Raw genomic sequence first — 17,828 nt, forward strand, 5'->3', positions numbered from 1 at the left:
TTTATTAAAGTATGGCATGGCGATGAGATTCATGGCCTGAAGCGGTATGGCATTAATTCTGATGGCGTGGCAGCATGGCAACTGATTCTTTGGCGTAGTGACTCCGTGGCAAGATGCCTCTCTTCTTGAGACGGGAGGGCATCTGCTCGGGCTAGAATAGAGAACCCCCAAAAAGAGAGAAACCTGAAAGGCCAACCGGTCTGCTCGCCTCGCGATACAGCGGGCGCTGGGCGGAAGGCGACGCTTGTCGCCGACCGGTTGGCTCGGCAGCGCGGCGACTTACGGAACCTATCGACCGGGCGAGGCCGCCGCGATGCGCGGGATGATCGACCAGTCCGGCATAATTCGGCGTTGGCATAGTTCGGCGTTGAACCCCCCCCCAAACCGACTGCGGGCTGCTCGGCACCCAGAACACTTGCAGGCTGCTCGGCACCTAGAAAACTTCGAGTAGATTACTGGGGTCTGAATTAGTGGGGAGACTACAGGCTGCTCGACACCTAGAACACTTGCAGGGTGCTCGACACCTAGAACATTGACAGGCTGCTCGACACCTAGAACACTTTGGGTAGTCTACTGAGGTCTGAATTAGTGATGCTGAATTAGTTATGTGACTACAGGCTGCTCGGCACCTGGAACACTTGCAGGCTGCTCAGCACCTAGAACACTTCGAGTCGTCTACTGAGGTCTTGCTGAATTAGTTATGTGACTACAGGCTGCTCGGCACCTAGAACACTTGCAGGCTGCTCGGCACCTAGAACACTTCGAGTCGTCTACTGAGGTCTTGCTGAATTAGTTATGTGACTACAGGCTGCTCGGCACCTAGAACACTTGCAGGCTGCTCGGCACCTAGAACACTTCGAGTCGTCTACTGAGGTCTTGCTGAATTAGTTATGTGACTACGGGCTGCTCGGCACCTAGAACACTTGCAGGCTGCTCGACACCTAGAACACTTCGAGTCGTCTATTGAGGTCTGAATTAGTGATGCTGCCTCAGTGTTGGGATTTGGATTGAGCCCCCTCGGTTTTGGGATTTGGATTGAGCCCCCCCCCTGACTACAGGCTGCTCGACACCCGGAACACTTACAGGCTGCTCGGCACCTAGAACATTCACAGGCTGCTCGACACGTAGAACACTTTGAGTAGTCTGTTGGGGTCTGAATTAGTGGTGTGACTACAGGCTGCTCGGCACCTAGAACACTTGCAGGCTGCTCGGCACCTAGAACACTTCGAGTAGTGTACCGTGGTCGGAATTAGTGATTTGTTGCAGGCTGTTCAACGCCGAGCACTTGCAGGCTGCTCGACACCTGGAACGCTTAATCAATTAGATCGACGAATTAGTGAGGCTGCCTCAGTGTTGAGATTTGGATTGAGCCCCCTCGGTTTTGAGATTTGGATTGAGCCCCCCCCCCTGACTACAGGCTGTTCGGCACCTGGAACACTTGCAGGCTGCTCAGCACCTAGAACACTTTGAGTAGTCCACTGGGGTCTGAATTAGTGGGGAGACTACGGGCTGCTCGACACCCAGAACACTTGCAGGCTGCTCGGCACCTAGAACGCTTAATCAATTCGATCGACACCGATTCGGGGAGTCCACCACCAATGAAATGCAAAGTAACGGCTATTGCGAGGAATGCAGGAATGGATGCCATGTGCTTACCATGTGACGCCTAGGGGAGGAGAGATCTTTGGGCAGACAATGGCGGCCTGCTCTGGTCGGATGTAGGCCGCGTGGGCTGACGAGGACCAGCGGCACCGCCACGGCGACTTACGACGCCCCCCGGGCGTGGCCGCAGCGCTACAGCAGGCGCTGGGTGATCGACCAATCCGGCGAGCTTCGGCGCGGTGACTTAGCAAAACCCCCCCTGTTCCACCGACTTACTTCGGAGCATTGCTACTGCTGTGCTATGACTTTAGACTCGCCCCTGCGCAACGAGCGACTTACGGCGGCTTACTGCTGGCGCTATAATTTCGGGGAGACCAGCACCAATGAAATGCGATGAAAGGGTGCTACTGCGCGGGTTTGCCTTTGCCATGCTGCTTAAGGCGGTTGCGTTTTTGGAACGTCCGTTTGAAGACGATGGATTTGGTTCCGGCTTCGTCACCGGCCATGACTCCGCATTCAGCTTAATCAGAGACGTGACTTGATTTCGGCCTAGACAGTGGCACTGGATTTGATTTCCGGTTTCGTCGACAGCGAGACTAAGCATTCAGCTTGTAGTCAGAGACAATTAATTTAATTTCTAGCCCCCTCGGCCGTGTTGTGTTGCAAGGACCAGAACTGAACGGGTGGGCAGAGCTAAATGCGAATGCACCATGTGACTAGGTCTGCCTTGAGCTGGATATTACGGGCCAATAATTTGTGGGGATAATCCCATGTAGGCCTTCTAAAGTGCTGCTTGTGACCAGTCCTGCTTACGCGACGGAATGAATCAATGACGCTTAGGCTATTTAACACTTGAACTCTGGAAATCTTGGCCAGCAGGATAGCACGTTCAAATATTAGCAATTGTAGGCATGCATGAACTAACGCCCGCCCCAACGCCCCTTCCGGCATACAGCATTATGGACGCTAGAGCTCGATTCGCTAAATGAATGGGATTAATGCCGGAATGCGATTAATGACTTTTCCGAGGCAACCCGGTGCTGAAGCTATGGCATTGACATGTGAGTGATACGGAGATAGAGGGACGCAGGAGGTCTCTCAGCCTGATTGATATGACTGACAATCCGCAAGCGGCATGATACCAAGAAGCATTATTATTATGAGTGATGCAAGGATGCGGTGACGCACGGTGATGACGGCCCGGCGATGCCTGGAGAAGCCTGGACACCAATAGTCGCTGAATGGATATTTTTAACTTGCAGCATTGTTACCGTGGAATGAGAGTAGGCCTATATGTGGAGCCGTATACCGATGATGGGCATCGCCCGCCGCACGGTTAAATGTCCGAATCATATATATATGTATGTTATATGTATATATATGTATATTCAGTGAGCAGCACGGCTTCTGTTAATTTGACTGGGTGGCTGGAGCATCGACTCGGAGAAAGGGAAACTTTTTTTTTTTTTTTTTTTTGATTAAAACGGAATCTGGCTGTCATTAGACATTGATTAACTGAACGCTATTGCTAACTGATGCTTTGAACGTCCATTTGCGATAATTCTGGCTGGCTATTAACTATTGTAAATTGTGCAATAAATGCAATGAATGCAATTTGAGCACGATGTGTGAATACGTTTAATGTTAATTGTTTAGGCCTAATTATTTAGCACATAGAGATGTGTGTAGTTCTCCATAGATTTAGCCTCTTCATTTTGCTCTCGAATGCACCAGGTTATTTAATTTCACGTTATTGGATGAAGAGACATTTAGTGTAGCTCCGCCGTCTTTCTTTAGCTGTAGGCGAGGATATAACGACCAGTTCACGGAGATTGTCAAGAGATCATTCATTCACTATGATAAATGCATTGCTACTTATGCCCAGTCGTTTCCTTCGCGCCCGACGTGCGGACCGCAGGGAATGGTTAGATGATTGTTTTGAAGCACGCCGAAATGATTTGAAATTAAGATTTGGTTGCTAAAATTATATGGCACTGATATGTATTAAAGAGGTGATTACATTACCGTTGCGCTCGACTGCTGTCCGGGACGCGCTCCGCGGGCGTTCCCTGCGCTCGGGGCTGACGATGCTGCGAGCCGTCCCGGCTGGATAGCATTTAATCGTGGGAGCCGAATTCCCCGACCACGTCGTGGAACTGTGTCTGCCTCGAGCGTGGACGTGCTGAGAACGATGATGGAGCAGGACCTGCGCTTACGATGGTTTGATTAGCAGGATCAGAACAGCGGACGCTTGGAGACTGAATGGCTTGATGGCCCGAACAGAACGGGGCCGCGGATGGATGAGACTTGAAAATGAGGATTGCATGGCTGCGGCCAGCTCCGGGCCCAGAGCGCGCTCTCCCCCCGACTGCGAGTTATTGCCGTCCTCGCGCGGGCCCCGCTTGCGCGCTCTCGTCGACGAGATCCGCCGTTCGAGATGCACTCGGTGCCGCCGGAGCCTGCTGCCTGATGCCGTCTGCCCCCCGTCTGATGAGCGCACGGGGCTGGTGGCTGGGGAGCCTGCTGCGTCCCGTACCCGGGCTGGGATGTTTCGTTGTGAGTCTCCTCGTCGGCGCTGGATGTCTCGACCTCGAAGCTCGTCGTGCTGAGAGAGCGAACGGGGGTGAGTGGTACCGCGAACGCGAATGGCTTGATGGCAGAATCGGAAGGGATGAGGCAGCTTGAGAATGGCGAAGCACGACTTTCAGAGAAGTGAAACGCGGCTTCCAGAGAGGGAATTAGATCAGCTTAGTGTAGCGGCTAGAGGACAGGGACCAAGGACGGTGGTGTGCCCGGCGTGGCTATAAATACTGCCGCGTCATAGCCTCGGTACTGACGACATTAACGCCGTCACCTAGGCAAGTGCGTCACGCGGACGTCACGCTGGGATTACTGCACTGACGACATTAGCGGCGTCACCTAGGCAAGTGCGTCACGCGAACGTCACGCTGGGATTACTGCACTTGTCGTCACGCTAGGATTACATGTGATGATGTGGTCGCTATGTCACTAGATTACGTGTGGCGTGTGGCAGCGTGTCTGGTCTTCATCTTGAAACTAGGTCGAGACCATCATGTACTGTATCTGTTCAAGTGTGTGTGCCTGTGTGATGCAGTCTTACTGGTGTCTAGTTTGTGCTGGGTCTCTTGTTTCTCCTGGCTGACTTGCTGTATTGTTCTGGTCAGGTCCACTCCCTGGAGCTTGGATGCCTGCTGAGCTATTTTTCTCTCCACATCCTTAAGGTCCATCTGGATGGAGAAAAACAGCACAACAGTTCGGTGAGGAAAGAGGGGAGGGAGAAAGATGCATAACGCAGGGGTAATAATCACTGATCAATTTCCAAAACTTTTCAGTGCCTTACGGTTATGTTTTTACATGACCAAGATTGGTTGGTGTTTACATTAATATACACACATGATATATATATATATATATTCCGCCCCCCCCCCTCCCGAAAATTTAACTTAAAGATGAGCTGAAATGACATCTCAGGTTCTGTGATGACGTATCCGACTGGAAGAACATTGCTTTGACTGGAACAGGGTAGAAAGGCGGGACATAGCGTGTGGATGATTTGATTTGACTGTCCTGGGGACTGGAGTTGACGTTTGCCAATCCTAGTGCTTGTATGGCATGCTCTGCCCCCAAATCTAGTGGGATTCAGCGCGTTCTGCCCCTAGGCGAGTGGGACCCGCAGAGAACTGGGCAACTGATGCTGCCAGCCTTGAAATGTCCGAGGGGCCGGGGTAAGAGCCACGGTAAACAACGATATTCCTGGAATGCGAGTTAATGAGCCAGTTGCATGTCTTTGCATTCTACATTAAATGAAGACAGACATTACCGCTTTATTTTGTATGTTACATACTTATTGGCCAAATATATTAACATTTATGGGCTAGAAAAGTCTGCCCATGTAGGCACTAGGCAGCCATCTTGCCTGCTCAGAATTTTCTCCTCGCAATGAAGATTGATTGACAGCTGTCATGTTGTCACATGATTGGTTGAAATGGGGTAGAAATTTGATAGTACAGTACTAAATTACATCAGCATCTTGAAAAATGCACTTTTGACGTGATTTTATTTTGAAAAACTAAAGAAATTTGATTTTTGTGATTTTGTATGTGCGTCCATTGTTAAACCATGGAGCCAAACCTTTGGCTTTTCGGTGTCGCGCTGGGAGGGCGCACAAAAACGGCGGAGGGGGCTCCGAAAACAGACGCCCGGTGCAGCGCATGGGGGTGAGTTTCTCCAAGCTCCAGCATGCAGGCTGTGTGTCAGTGTGGGGATGAGTCTCTGCCAGCAACGGCATGCAGGCTGTGTGTTAGTGTGGGGGTGAGTTTCTGCCAGCTCCAGCATGCAAAGATCCGTCCCCTGACGCAGGCAGCAGAGACCCGAGCAGAGCCACCAGAGACACTCCCACGGAGGAGGAGCCTGCAGCCGAGGGGGGTGGGGCACGCAGGGCACCACACAACACCCACCCAGACAGCAGGCTCGATGGACAGATTGGCAAACACAAGCTGGAATACCTGATGCCCACCAGCAGTAAATCAAGACCAGCAAGAAGGTGTAGGGTCTGCGCACGCAGGGGCCAGCGCTGCTGGTTGCAGCTAAAAAATATTATTTTGTGATCAAAATTCCTTTGTTTTCGCTGTTTTATTGAAGGAAATTATTTTTGAGGTGTCACTACATCAGAAAATATTAGCTTCAGAGTCAGTGATGTGCTTGAAATGCTTCATTTCACAAAAGGCTCATTATCTTAGCTTCTAGTTTGAAACGTCTGTTTTTGGTGAAACCAAGCTATCTTCTTCTGCTGATAACTAAAGAACGGAAAATGATATCAATAAACTTTTTTGCTGATGATACAAGAGAGTCTCATCGTTCTTTGGGCGTGTTCGGTGTTTACATAGTAATATCACACAATATTCTGTGGGTCTTGAGAAATCACTGAAAACGCTCTGAAAGGGCTGGCACTGGGAGCATCCGTTTTCCAGAAGTGGCTGGCAGCCAATGAGTTAAAATAGGTGCAATGAATAACCAGGGATGTGATCTAAAATAGGGGGGGGAAATCATTTCAGCTCAACTTTAAATGTCCAAGACTTTTTCTGGTTAGCTACTGTTTTTATTTGGAACTTTGATATCAGGAAAAGAGAGACAGGGTGAAATGATAGTGGTATAGATTGAGTGAGAGTCAGTGCGTTTACTGAGTATCCTGGTTATGATCGGGTTTTTCAAGTATCACGTTTTTGTGTTTGCACTCATATCCCGATTTTAGAAACCTGGATAAACCCTTATCCCGGTTTTGAGAAACCCGATTATGGTAGCTGGAGTACTCCAAAAGAAACAGCGATACTGTTGCATGTATACATCTTATGCTGGTTTCTGAGCGCTGCGGACTACCTGGCACAGGCTGGTTTCTGAGTGCTGCTGACTACCTGGCACAGGCTGGTTTCTGAGTGCTGCTGACTACCGGGCACAGGCTGGTTTCTGAGTGCTGCTGACTACCTGGCACAGGTGCGGTTTCAGCCAAGTGACGTAACAGAAAAATTCAAACAATGGCGGTGGCAGCAACAAAAGCGTCTCACTCCTGGATCGATGAGCAGACTTTTGTCTTTCGGTGATGAAAGAATGAAATATACTGGACAGTTTAGATGTGAGAAAGCATTGAAATGCTGACCAGAAGTGTTGTGACTAAAATGCAAACGGGGACAGAGACACAAAGAGGGATTCCCACACGTCTTGGCCCAAAAAGCTAAATGTTGTCACACACCCAAAATGAGCGAGCATGCAGGTGATGCAGGTTTGTGTTCGCCTAGATCACAGGCGCCTGCACAAATAGCATGCAGTAATCAGTAACCGGGATACTAGAATTTATCATGCAAAACTAGGATACACCTAAGCCTCATAACCTCATGTCCATGTAAAAACCCAGTCAGTGAGAGTGAGAGAGAGAAAGAAAAACATTGGGAGGTATTGCCTACGTCTTTAATAGACATCAGAATATACAGCAGTCCAAGGTGTAAAAAGACTGAGGTGGGCTGAAAGAGGCAGCCAGACAGGGATATGGTACCAGGTATCTGTCCATGAGAGAGATGTCGGGCAGGCAGGCCTTGGCCGTCTCCTCCTCGGACATCAGTGTAGCCAGCAGAGTCTCCTGCTCCTCCACGTCTCCCTTCAGCCTCTCGATGTCTCTGTTGACGCTCTGTAGGCGGTTCCTCAACTCAGGCAACTCCTTCTCCTGAAGCTGGGACATCGACTGCCTGGAGGATGTGAAGTAGAAGTAGAGCAAACTTTTTCACGTCACGGACCCCTAACCTGACACAAATTATACCACGGACCCCCGTTTGATAAGATTCTGTCCCAGGGTCCCATATCTGATAAGACTTTGACTTATAGATTATCTAAATTATTCATTTTTTTGGCTGGGGACATCCCCTGGAGGTACTTGGAGCACACATTGAGAACCACTGAAGTAGAGAGTAAAGACAAAGTTCATGGTTGCTCAGACATGTGTAAAGCCGAGACACAGAGTCGATTCATCTGTGTCTGTCACCCTAGTATTTGCGGTGTGTCCCGCACCGTTGGCTCTAGTCAGCTTTGTCGGCAGCTTTTCTGGCCAATTCAACACGTTGAGTCGTCATCCGTGAGAGAAATCACTCTGATTGGCTGGTCAGCTGGTAGAGAAATCACTCTGATTGGCTGGTCAGCTGGTAGAGAAATCACTCTGATTGGCTGGTCAGCTGGTATTGAAGTGGTGCAGGAGAAGAGAGGGCACACACAAAACGCTCTGCTCATTTTACAACTTCATCTCATCTGATACAGGGCTCAACACTAACTTTTAAAAGTGCTTGCCAGGCTGGCAACCAGGCATCAGCTTTTGGTTGCCATTTTAGTCACCTTATATTTTGAGTAATTAAGTATATTAGTAGTATTAATAATACTATGCAATGTAAATTTGAATCTAAACGGTTAATTTGAAAACTTCCCAACAAATCTTTACCTGTGAATATACCACAAGGGATAAGCTCATATCAAGATTTATATTGGGAGGAAAAAGACCTAGGGTGTTGGTTGACACTACGAATCTTCTTATATAAAATTGATGACAAGCTGTTTGTTTCAATTTTGTCGCGGAAGTGATGTCTTCAGTGTTGTCACTTGAGCAATTGTGCATTGTGACACCACTGATGCTGTCATAGGCATTGTGACAGTGATGTCATAAGAGCAATTGTGATGTCATCACTGATGCAAAGTTGTGACATCATCAGTGATGTCATAAGAGCAGTGAGCCCATACAGCGGCAGTGATGTCATAAGAGCAAGTGAGCCCGCACAGCGGTCGAGCTGCGTATGCTGCAGGGCCAGCTTGGTGAGCTGCAGGGCGGGCAGGCCCTGTGAAATCCTGATTTTAATTAATCTATTCATGTGAAGGCTAATTAATTATTGTGCTTGCTGAAAAGAAAGGCACAATCTTAAAGTCTGACATACTTATTATTATATCTGGCACAAAGTTTGGCGCGTAATAACTCCTACAGTTTTCACACCACATAGACATGCCAGAACTCAAAACGTGCTGCTCATTGAGGACAGGGGTGCTATGACTTTGCTAAGGGTTTGGTCAAGCGGTTTGGGCGCTATTCGCGATTAAGCGCAAGTTTTGTCCCATTCACTTGAATGGGGTTTCGAAAAATTGTGCATTAAATTAGCTGTATCTCAGGAACCATATGCCTGAAAACTACCAAACTTGGTAGGGAGGTTCACAGAGGGGCCTTTTACTATCCACGAAAAAATTACAGACAACATTGATTTTACGGTTTTTGAAAATACTGCACCGTTGTGATATAATCCACTTCCAAGGTTCTGTGGGTGGGGCCTATTTCACAAAAATCACCATAACTCCGGAACGCATTATCCGATCCTAACCAAACTTCGTACAGTTGTGTAGAGATGTACTCTGAGCTGATAGGAAAACTATTGTGTCATTTTGCCTATACGGGGCGCTATAGCAACATTAAGTATCCCATATCGTCGCTGTCGGGACAGGACCTCGAATGTAACTTTTTTCACTTTTTGTCATAAATCAGTGCCACTAGGCACCGTTCACCCCTCTGTGTGGTTTTTACCAAATGCAACCAATGGGAAAGCATTCAAACGAGCTTGTGAGTACTTCTCGTAACGCCATTCGCCCTCAATCTGTCAGTCAAACCACAAAATTCCTCCCCTACCTCCGTCTGTAGCCCCCCACGCAGGACACTAAACCCGGAAAAGACACGGCAGACGCGCTGTGTATTTGGTTTCTGACGAGAATAAAGTAACGTTAACGTTACGTTATGTCAGACTGTTCTCATCCCCATCCAGCTGCGCACGCCCCCGCGGCCTGGAGCTTGTGGCTCGTGCATGTGCATACCAGAGGGGAGGCGGCCATCAGCGCCTGACTGGCCGGGAGAGAGTGCTTCCAAGTCGGACTGATAATATAAACAACATCATTTGAGCTTATCCAGGTAAGATATTAATAAAGTAATGACACATTCAGCGGGAAACTAACTATAATTATAGCTGCTGCGCAGCAATGGGTCATGGCCGGGCAAGTCTCAAGGCTTTGAGCTAGAGGTCTTCGGGTATGCCCGACCCCCCGAATACCCGAGGTTCCGACCCGGACCCGGCCGGGTCTGGGTCCATTCAAAAGAAGTGCCTCCGGGTCTGGGTCGGTTCTGGTAGCGATTGTCACGGGTCTCGGGGCTCTGACAGTGAAATGCCGGGTCCAATAAGACCTGAGTGGACCCGGCAATCAGCGCTGATCACGAGAGAACGCATCAAAACAGCACACGTGAGGCTTGTTGTCACAAACTGCAAGTAAATCCATAGAGAAAATAACTAGCAAAGAGCGTTCCCATCTGCAATGAAAATTACTTCCTCGTTTACGAGGCGCATGTGACCACCACATGCGTACACATGCGCACACATGCGCCTCAGGCAAACGAGGAAGTGATTTTCGTTGCAGAGAGGTAACCCTCTTGCTGGCTCCTCTCGCTATGGATTTAATTGAAGATGACTGTTTCCCGTACTTTTGGATTATTATTCGATGATCGCATGGTGAGTACACAAGTCACAACATGTACGTGATTGTTTCTAGCGCTGTTGTGTGTGTTTTTGGGCAAAGGAACGGCGGTAGCATAGAGAGACTGCCACTGAACTATCTAACTAGCGTTAGGCAGCATCAACCAGGTGAGAATGCTATAACATTAAGATGCACAAAGTTTCATTTGATATACAACTTGTAGCAGTTAACAAGCAACTTTGACGTCGACACCACTAGTCTCTGCCTCGGTATTTCTCGGATCTGTACGGTGCCGGGTCTGAGATTTGTAATAATAGACGGGTCCACTCCGGGTCCGGGTCCGACATTTATCGGTTCTGAACGGGGCCGGGTCTCAGATGTTTAATAATAGACGGGTCCATTATGGGTTCGGGCACAAATTCCCCGGGTCCATTAGGGTCCGGGTCCGTGATTTTGGACCCGTGAAGACCTCTACTTTGAGCTATTATGACATCACAATTGCTCGAGTGACATCAGTGATGACATCACAATTGCTTGACTGACTGATGACATCACAAATACAACCTAATTGCCATAGGTAATTAAGGCAATTAGGCTATACACGGGGCCAGAATTCAACGTTTTGATGCACTGTGGGCTCAATTTTTGACCGATCGAAAATCTGTTTCGATACTTTTGTGTAGGACAGTCTAACGATGCAGATGCTTAAGTTTGGTGTCGTTTGAAGAAAAAATGTGGGAGGAGTAGGGTTTAATTAGTTTTACAGTTTTTGCAGTTTTGCGGTCTTTAGACTTCATAATTGGCCATAGGTTGCATTGTACAAAAGTTTCTCCTCATTTGGGCGCACATTTCAGTGAAAGTTGCAAAGCCGTAGCACGTATGCCTGAATTTTCAAAATTTTAAACTTTAGACGGTCGCTGTAGTGCCACCGTTAGGACTATTGGCCCCAAATTTGTGTCAAAGACGTTTGGCATGGGACTGGACCTTTGTGCAAAGTTTGGTTAGTTTTCATCCATGGGAAGTCGAACTTCCTGGGAGGAAGAAAAATAATAAAGGCAAATACAATAAGTGGCCCTGCCGCTTCGCTGGCCCGGCCACTAATTATGGCATGTGCCAACTTTTGACGACGTTTGGTTCAGTATTTTAAGAGCAAAAAAAGTTGCTGTTGTGGAGATTCAAGGTCTTGCCGCGACAGCGATGATATGAGCGACTGTCCCAAATTAGGTCCATGGGTTCATAGAGTACTCCCCTACTCTGGCCTAAAAAATTATACCGATTGACCTGACGGTGGCGCTATAACAGCCATCTTTACGTTTTGGTCCATAACTTTAGAACCGTAGCTTCTACAATCAAAATTATTTTTTGCTTAGTTTGCCCCACGTTTACTCATTGCTCTGATCTAAAAGAAAATACTCCTACTGACCTGATGGTGGCGCTATAACAGCCCTCTTCACATTTTGGTCCATAACTTTTGAACTGTAGTGTCTACAATCGAAATTCTTCCGCCCCTGGATTCCTTGGCTCCTCCCGCTTCTACTCACATAGACCCGCCCATAACTACTTAGTCCCCCTAGCTGCATGGGCAGGGACCTTGCAAGGCAGGCGGTGCATGGCGAGGACAGCAAGCACAATTAGATTTTCGGTAGGAAATGTAGATATTCTAGTTGTAATTAGGAATGTGTGTTTTATTTAATCTTAAACACAACTGCAACCCCCAAGCAATGCATAGTGTACATACCCAAGGTGTTTCACCTTTTCCTTTTTAGTATAGATATGAATAGCGCTTTGTTTTGATCTTGGTTTTGCTGGTTACTGTATCCACATGAAACTGAAACAAGTCTAATGCAATTGGATTTTTCATGTCATGAAATGGGGTCTTATCAGGGCATGGAGAGCCTGGGCAGACCCAGGGGAGACATCTGTCATATGAGAATGTAGCCCCATCTAGTGGTGTAAACCTTCAGAGACAGGAAAGGAGAGAGGTGGCAAAGTGTGGATTGTTACTACTGATCCTACAATTAAACACAAATTCACCAAAGGGATTTGAGAGCACCTTTAGGCAGAGTAAGTCTTCCAACTAAAGTCACTGATGGGCGAAAAAAATGGCAATGTTTGCTTGACTGATTTGTACATACTGTTCATTCTTCGTGGGGTGAATTTGTGAAACCAACTGACAGGGAAGTAAACATGAGTGTGAATGGCAGGTGACAGGTGTAAATTGCCAATCACCAAAAACAATGATTGCTGTATTTTCCAGGAAAGTTATAAAACAAGTTATATCAAAAATAATAAACAAATAAACAAACAAAATAAATACATATTTAATTGTAATAACAGAAGTAGCAGAAACTTCTTTTTAAAGGGATGAATTCCACATTTGTGCATTTACCATGATAATTTATCTACGCATTCAGTAAAACAAGCTTGCGGTGCACAGCCTCAGTGTGCTGGCGGAAACGTCCCCTACATCTGCAACCATACTGTATGAATAAATAAACATTGACTGAATGTTTAATGTCTATTTTAGAGTGATATGATAGTCTATTATGGTTATGGTTGGGTCATTCATATCATTATGGTTGGGTGATTGAACAAACACACTAGGGACCCCATGCCGGTCCTTGGTAAATAAATGTGGCGCTTGTGCGAGAAAGGCAAAAATTATGCTCAAGTTCATTCGAAATGTATTTGGAGGCAGAACAGAGCTTAGCCAAGCACACCCGAGCCTTCCTCAGGGTGCACTTGTTTATCTGCTATACCTTTACTTGTGCTACTGCTTCAACGTGTGACATCACTGTTCAATTTTGGGGACCGTGAACTTAGTTCAAAATTGTGAACTAGTTCATTTTAATCTGTGTGAACTGAACTTTGGGCTAGCTCACACATGGGCAAAATACGGCCCGCGGGCCGGATGCGGCCACATGTGTGTGGCTCGCGATGGGATTGCAAAAAAAAAAAAAAATATATATATATATATATATATATATATATATATATATATATTTTTTTTACACACACAGTGCACCTGAACGCAACATGCAAGATACCCGCTGAATAAGTGTCCAAATGTTCATGTCATATTCTGGCCAATACTCCACTTCTGTTATAGCATTTCAGTCTGGAATATGGAATATCTTTCAATAATCTTTATGACTAAAAGGCTACATTGAAGTAGAAATTTAAATAACTCAAATAACTCATTGGTTTTGGATTTATTTAGCTTCAAGACTGCATTTTTGTTCGTGTGACCCTCAACACAGGCTTTGATCATCCCGGGACACTTACTGATACTTATGCTTAAATTAACCCACTCATATTCAGCTAGCTAGTGGAAATTCTACTTGGCTGGTAACTTTAAAATCTAGCAGCCATATTGGCAGGTGGTCAAAAAAGTTAATTTCAAGCCCTGAGAGCAGGTAGTGACATAGGAGTGAGTGAGAAAAGGATCAAATATTGGTGGTTAAGACTGAATAATGACATCACAACTGTTCATTTAAAATGAGTTATTCCTCTAAACCTGGCTTCAAATGCACCAAATGTTTCGCGCTGGCGCCGTTCGGCCCTCAGCAAAACCTGGTAGCGAGGACATTTTTTGTGGCCCTCTCTATCATCAACGTTACCCATCCATGGGTTACGGCATGACAATATTTGTTCGGCCCCCGGCAACAATCTGGGTTTTTCATGTGGACCCCCATGAAAAATAATTGCCCACCCCTGGGCTAGCTCTTGTGAAGTGTGAACTTGCACAACACTGCCAGCTCCATACCTGACAGGCCTGAGAGCCATCATCTCCTCTTTCTTCTTCTCCTTCCTCCTCAGCTCCTGCTCAGTGTTCTTCAGCTTGTCGGGCACCAGACGCAGTTTGGACTGCATGTCGTTGATGACCTCCTGCAGGTCCGAGTCGGAGGGGAACGTCCTCTGGCACACGGGGCAGCAGGGCTCCCTGTCCTCCGTCAGCTGGCTGATGAACTGGGTGTACACCGCCGTGGCCCCAGCTAGCATGGCTGCACAGAGACCAGCAGAGAGCGAGCGAGAGATTAGATCATATTCTACTCCTGCATGTCTCACATTACTTCTCTTTTTTTTTTATTTTTTTATAACCATATATTTATTGGTTTTGCATGTTTTTACTGTACATGTATTCTCATCATACATCTTACATACATCTTTTATAACCCCCCCCAACCCTGTGGCAGTATAAAAAGAAAAAGTAAAAAGGACAATGCAAGAATTAAATAAAAGTACCGTAAATTCCGGACTATAAGCCGCGGCTTTTTTCCCGTTTTTTGGCCTTTTTTGCCCCCTGCGGCTTATATAACGGTGCGTCTTATCTATGGATTTTTTCCACAAAAAAAAAAAAAATCTCTCTTTTTTAGCACTCTTTCTAACTATAAATCCACTTCTGTTTTAATTTCCTCTCTTGCCCTCTTTTAACAACATAACATAACATAACATAACACAACACAGGTAAGCAGAAAGAAAAAGACGAAGCAATCACGCCATGAATGAGGAAATGACTCACCTGCTGGAGGCTGGAGATACACGCTTGGGCTAAACTTTTACTCCGTGAAACACTATCGATTAAGTCCGACATCGCTCAGAGGTTTTGAGCAGCTTGAAAACAAGTTTGAAAACGTGCAGAAGTCCATCCACTCACTCACTAAAGAAACTAAGGCAACCGTGAACAGAGTTTATAATGCGGAAAAGCGCATCCGCGCACTGGAGGACAAAAACAACACAGTGAGTCCGAAAATGGATAAAATGCAAAATCGAAACCCTGCACACGCAGGTTGATGACTTAATCAGCAGGAGTAAAAGAAATAACATTCGCCTGATCAATGTAAAAGAGGAGCTGAGATTGGTGACATGGACGCTTTTGTGGCAAAATCCTGTGTTACATCCTGGACCTGAAGGAAGGCGAGAAACCACCAGAGGTGGACAGGGCACACCGGGCGCCTCGGCCACGTCCAGACCCCGGCCTGCCACCGAGGGCCATCTTCATCTGCCTACTCCGCTGGCCCGACCGTCAACTCATCCTCCAGGCTGCGGGGAAGAAGCCCCTCACCTGGGAGGGTACGCGCTTTTTCGTCCTTTTTCGGACCTCTCCGCGTTGGTGCAACAGAAACGCGCAACATACAACAGCATCATCGAGTCAATGGATATCGCTTTGGCGTACTGTACCCAGCGAGACTCGTCATAACCAGACCGGACTATCTTTAGCACTCTTTCTAACTATAAATCCACTTCTGTTTTAATTTCCTCTCTTGCCCTCTTTTCACCACACCGCGGACACTGTGTGCCCAGCGGCGGAACAAGAGCTCAAAGTGAAACTGCCGAATATCTTTTGAGTTGGACTGGTCAATAGTACTGTGAGTAACTAAAATAAAAAAATAAAAAACGGAATTCTCTCTTCTTTAGCACTCTTTCTAACTATAAATCCACTTCTGTTTTAATTTCCTCTCTTGCCCTCTTTTCACCACACCGCGGACACTGTGTGCACTGTAAAAAAAACAAAAAATACCACAATGTGTGATTTTGTCTGGGGATTAGTGACCTGACTTTTGTTTTGTTGAAATGTTAATAAATGGGAGCTTCCCCAAACAGCCATCTGTTTCCCGACAATCCCCTCTGTGCACGAAGCCTTACATATGGTAATTAAACATCAAAACACCCGCGGCTTATAGACCGGTGCGGCTTATAGAAGAAAAAAATAGTCACCTTTGAAGGTGCGGCTTATAGACCGGTGCGTCTTATAGTCCGGAATTTACGGTAACACAAATAAATAAGTTGAATCAACTGTAGGTACCATCACAATTATATATGCACACCGCACATATCATTTACAATAGCCTATTTCACATTCAAGTCACCCTTCCAATGCCTCTTCAATGTCACCATTTTTAACAAATTCCAGAAACATTTCCCAAATGCCATAAAATTCTGTCATTTTCTTCCTAATCATATAAGTAAGTTTCTCCAGAGCTAGACTAGACGTTAGATTTTTCAACCACTGACCTAGAGAGGGGCACCCAACATTCTTCCAACACAAAGCGTCTGGCCTGTAATAAGCACAAATCAACCATTTTCCTTTCTCTGTTATTTAAAGAGCAATTGACAGGGTAGATGCCTAATATACACAATTTAGGACACAGTGGCAGACAGTGGTGTGGAGGTAATCCTGGAGACATAAGTTGTCACCGAGCTCCAAAATCGTTGAATCCCACTACACTCCCACAAGCAATGAAACAAAGTACCTTGATGATTACATTTATAACAAGTATCCGGAATATTCGAATCAAATTTACTTAACTTTACTGGGCTGATGTAGGTTCTCATTATCCAATTATATTGTATCAATCTCAATTGAGTATTGTTTGCGTTTGTGCTTTTGAGCATATTAAACCCCATTCACAATCTAAAATGCCCTCTTGTAAATCATGCATCCACTCCTGTCTCTTACTTTCCGTGCTGTCCTTGTGATTACCCACAAACATATTATATAAGTAAGTGATCTGTCATTTACCATAACAATTTCCTGTTGAGAATATTTCTAGTGTGGACATAGGAGGTTGTTGTACAGAATTGTTAAGTCGTGTCAAAATAAAACTTTTAAGTTGAAAATACTTGAAAAGGTGCCTTTCTGGTAAATCATGCTTCACTTTCAGCTCATCAAATGACATTAGGTTATTATCTTTATAAAGATCCAGTAACTTAACTATGCCTTTACCTAACCAATTTTTAAATCCCATGTCTTTCTTGGCCGCGCTGAAGTATTCATTGCCCCAAATTGGTGAGAAACAAGATAGCACAGGGGTGTCTCCCATATATTTATGAACTTCATGCCAGACAACAATAGTGTTTTCCACAAAGGGGTTAAGAGTGTTTTTCCTTAATTTCTTAAGGGGAGCAGAGTATAGAAAACTATCCAACCTCAAACCGCTTGCAGACATTAATTCAATTTGCAACCAGGGCAGATCAACCTCAGAAAACCAAAACATTGCAGCCCTCAACTGGGCAGCCCAATAGTACCACTGTAAGTTTGGTAACTGCAGCCCTCCCCTCACATTACTTCTCTTAACACTACAACTATGAGTTCTTACTGGAGGATTCATGGACAGGCTCTCTTTGCAACAATATTGTCAAAGTCTAAATATCCTCCAAACAAGATCTAG

The 17,828-nt window shown here is 46.2% G+C and overlaps 1 protein-coding gene across 2 annotated transcripts in view; it reads right to left on the reverse strand.

The window, feature by feature from the left end:
* Positions 1-17,828, reverse strand: part of rad50 (RAD50 homolog, double strand break repair protein) — a 102,690-nt gene that overhangs the window by 36,965 nt on the left and 47,897 nt on the right. For both annotated transcript variants that reach the window (XM_083644108.1, XM_083644109.1), the window contains exons 15-17: positions 14,423-14,660; positions 7,670-7,859; positions 4,724-4,850 (exon numbers count right to left, since the gene is read on the reverse strand). In XM_083644108.1, the coding sequence (XP_083500234.1) occupies positions 4,724-4,850; positions 7,670-7,859; positions 14,423-14,660 (555 nt within the window). The remainder of the gene's footprint in view (positions 1-4,723; positions 4,851-7,669; positions 7,860-14,422; positions 14,661-17,828) is intronic.

The sequence above is a fragment of the Poromitra crassiceps genome (genome assembly GCF_964638095.1).
Source record: "Poromitra crassiceps genome assembly, chromosome: 1".
NCBI lineage: Eukaryota > Metazoa > Chordata > Actinopteri > Beryciformes > Melamphaidae > Poromitra > Poromitra crassiceps.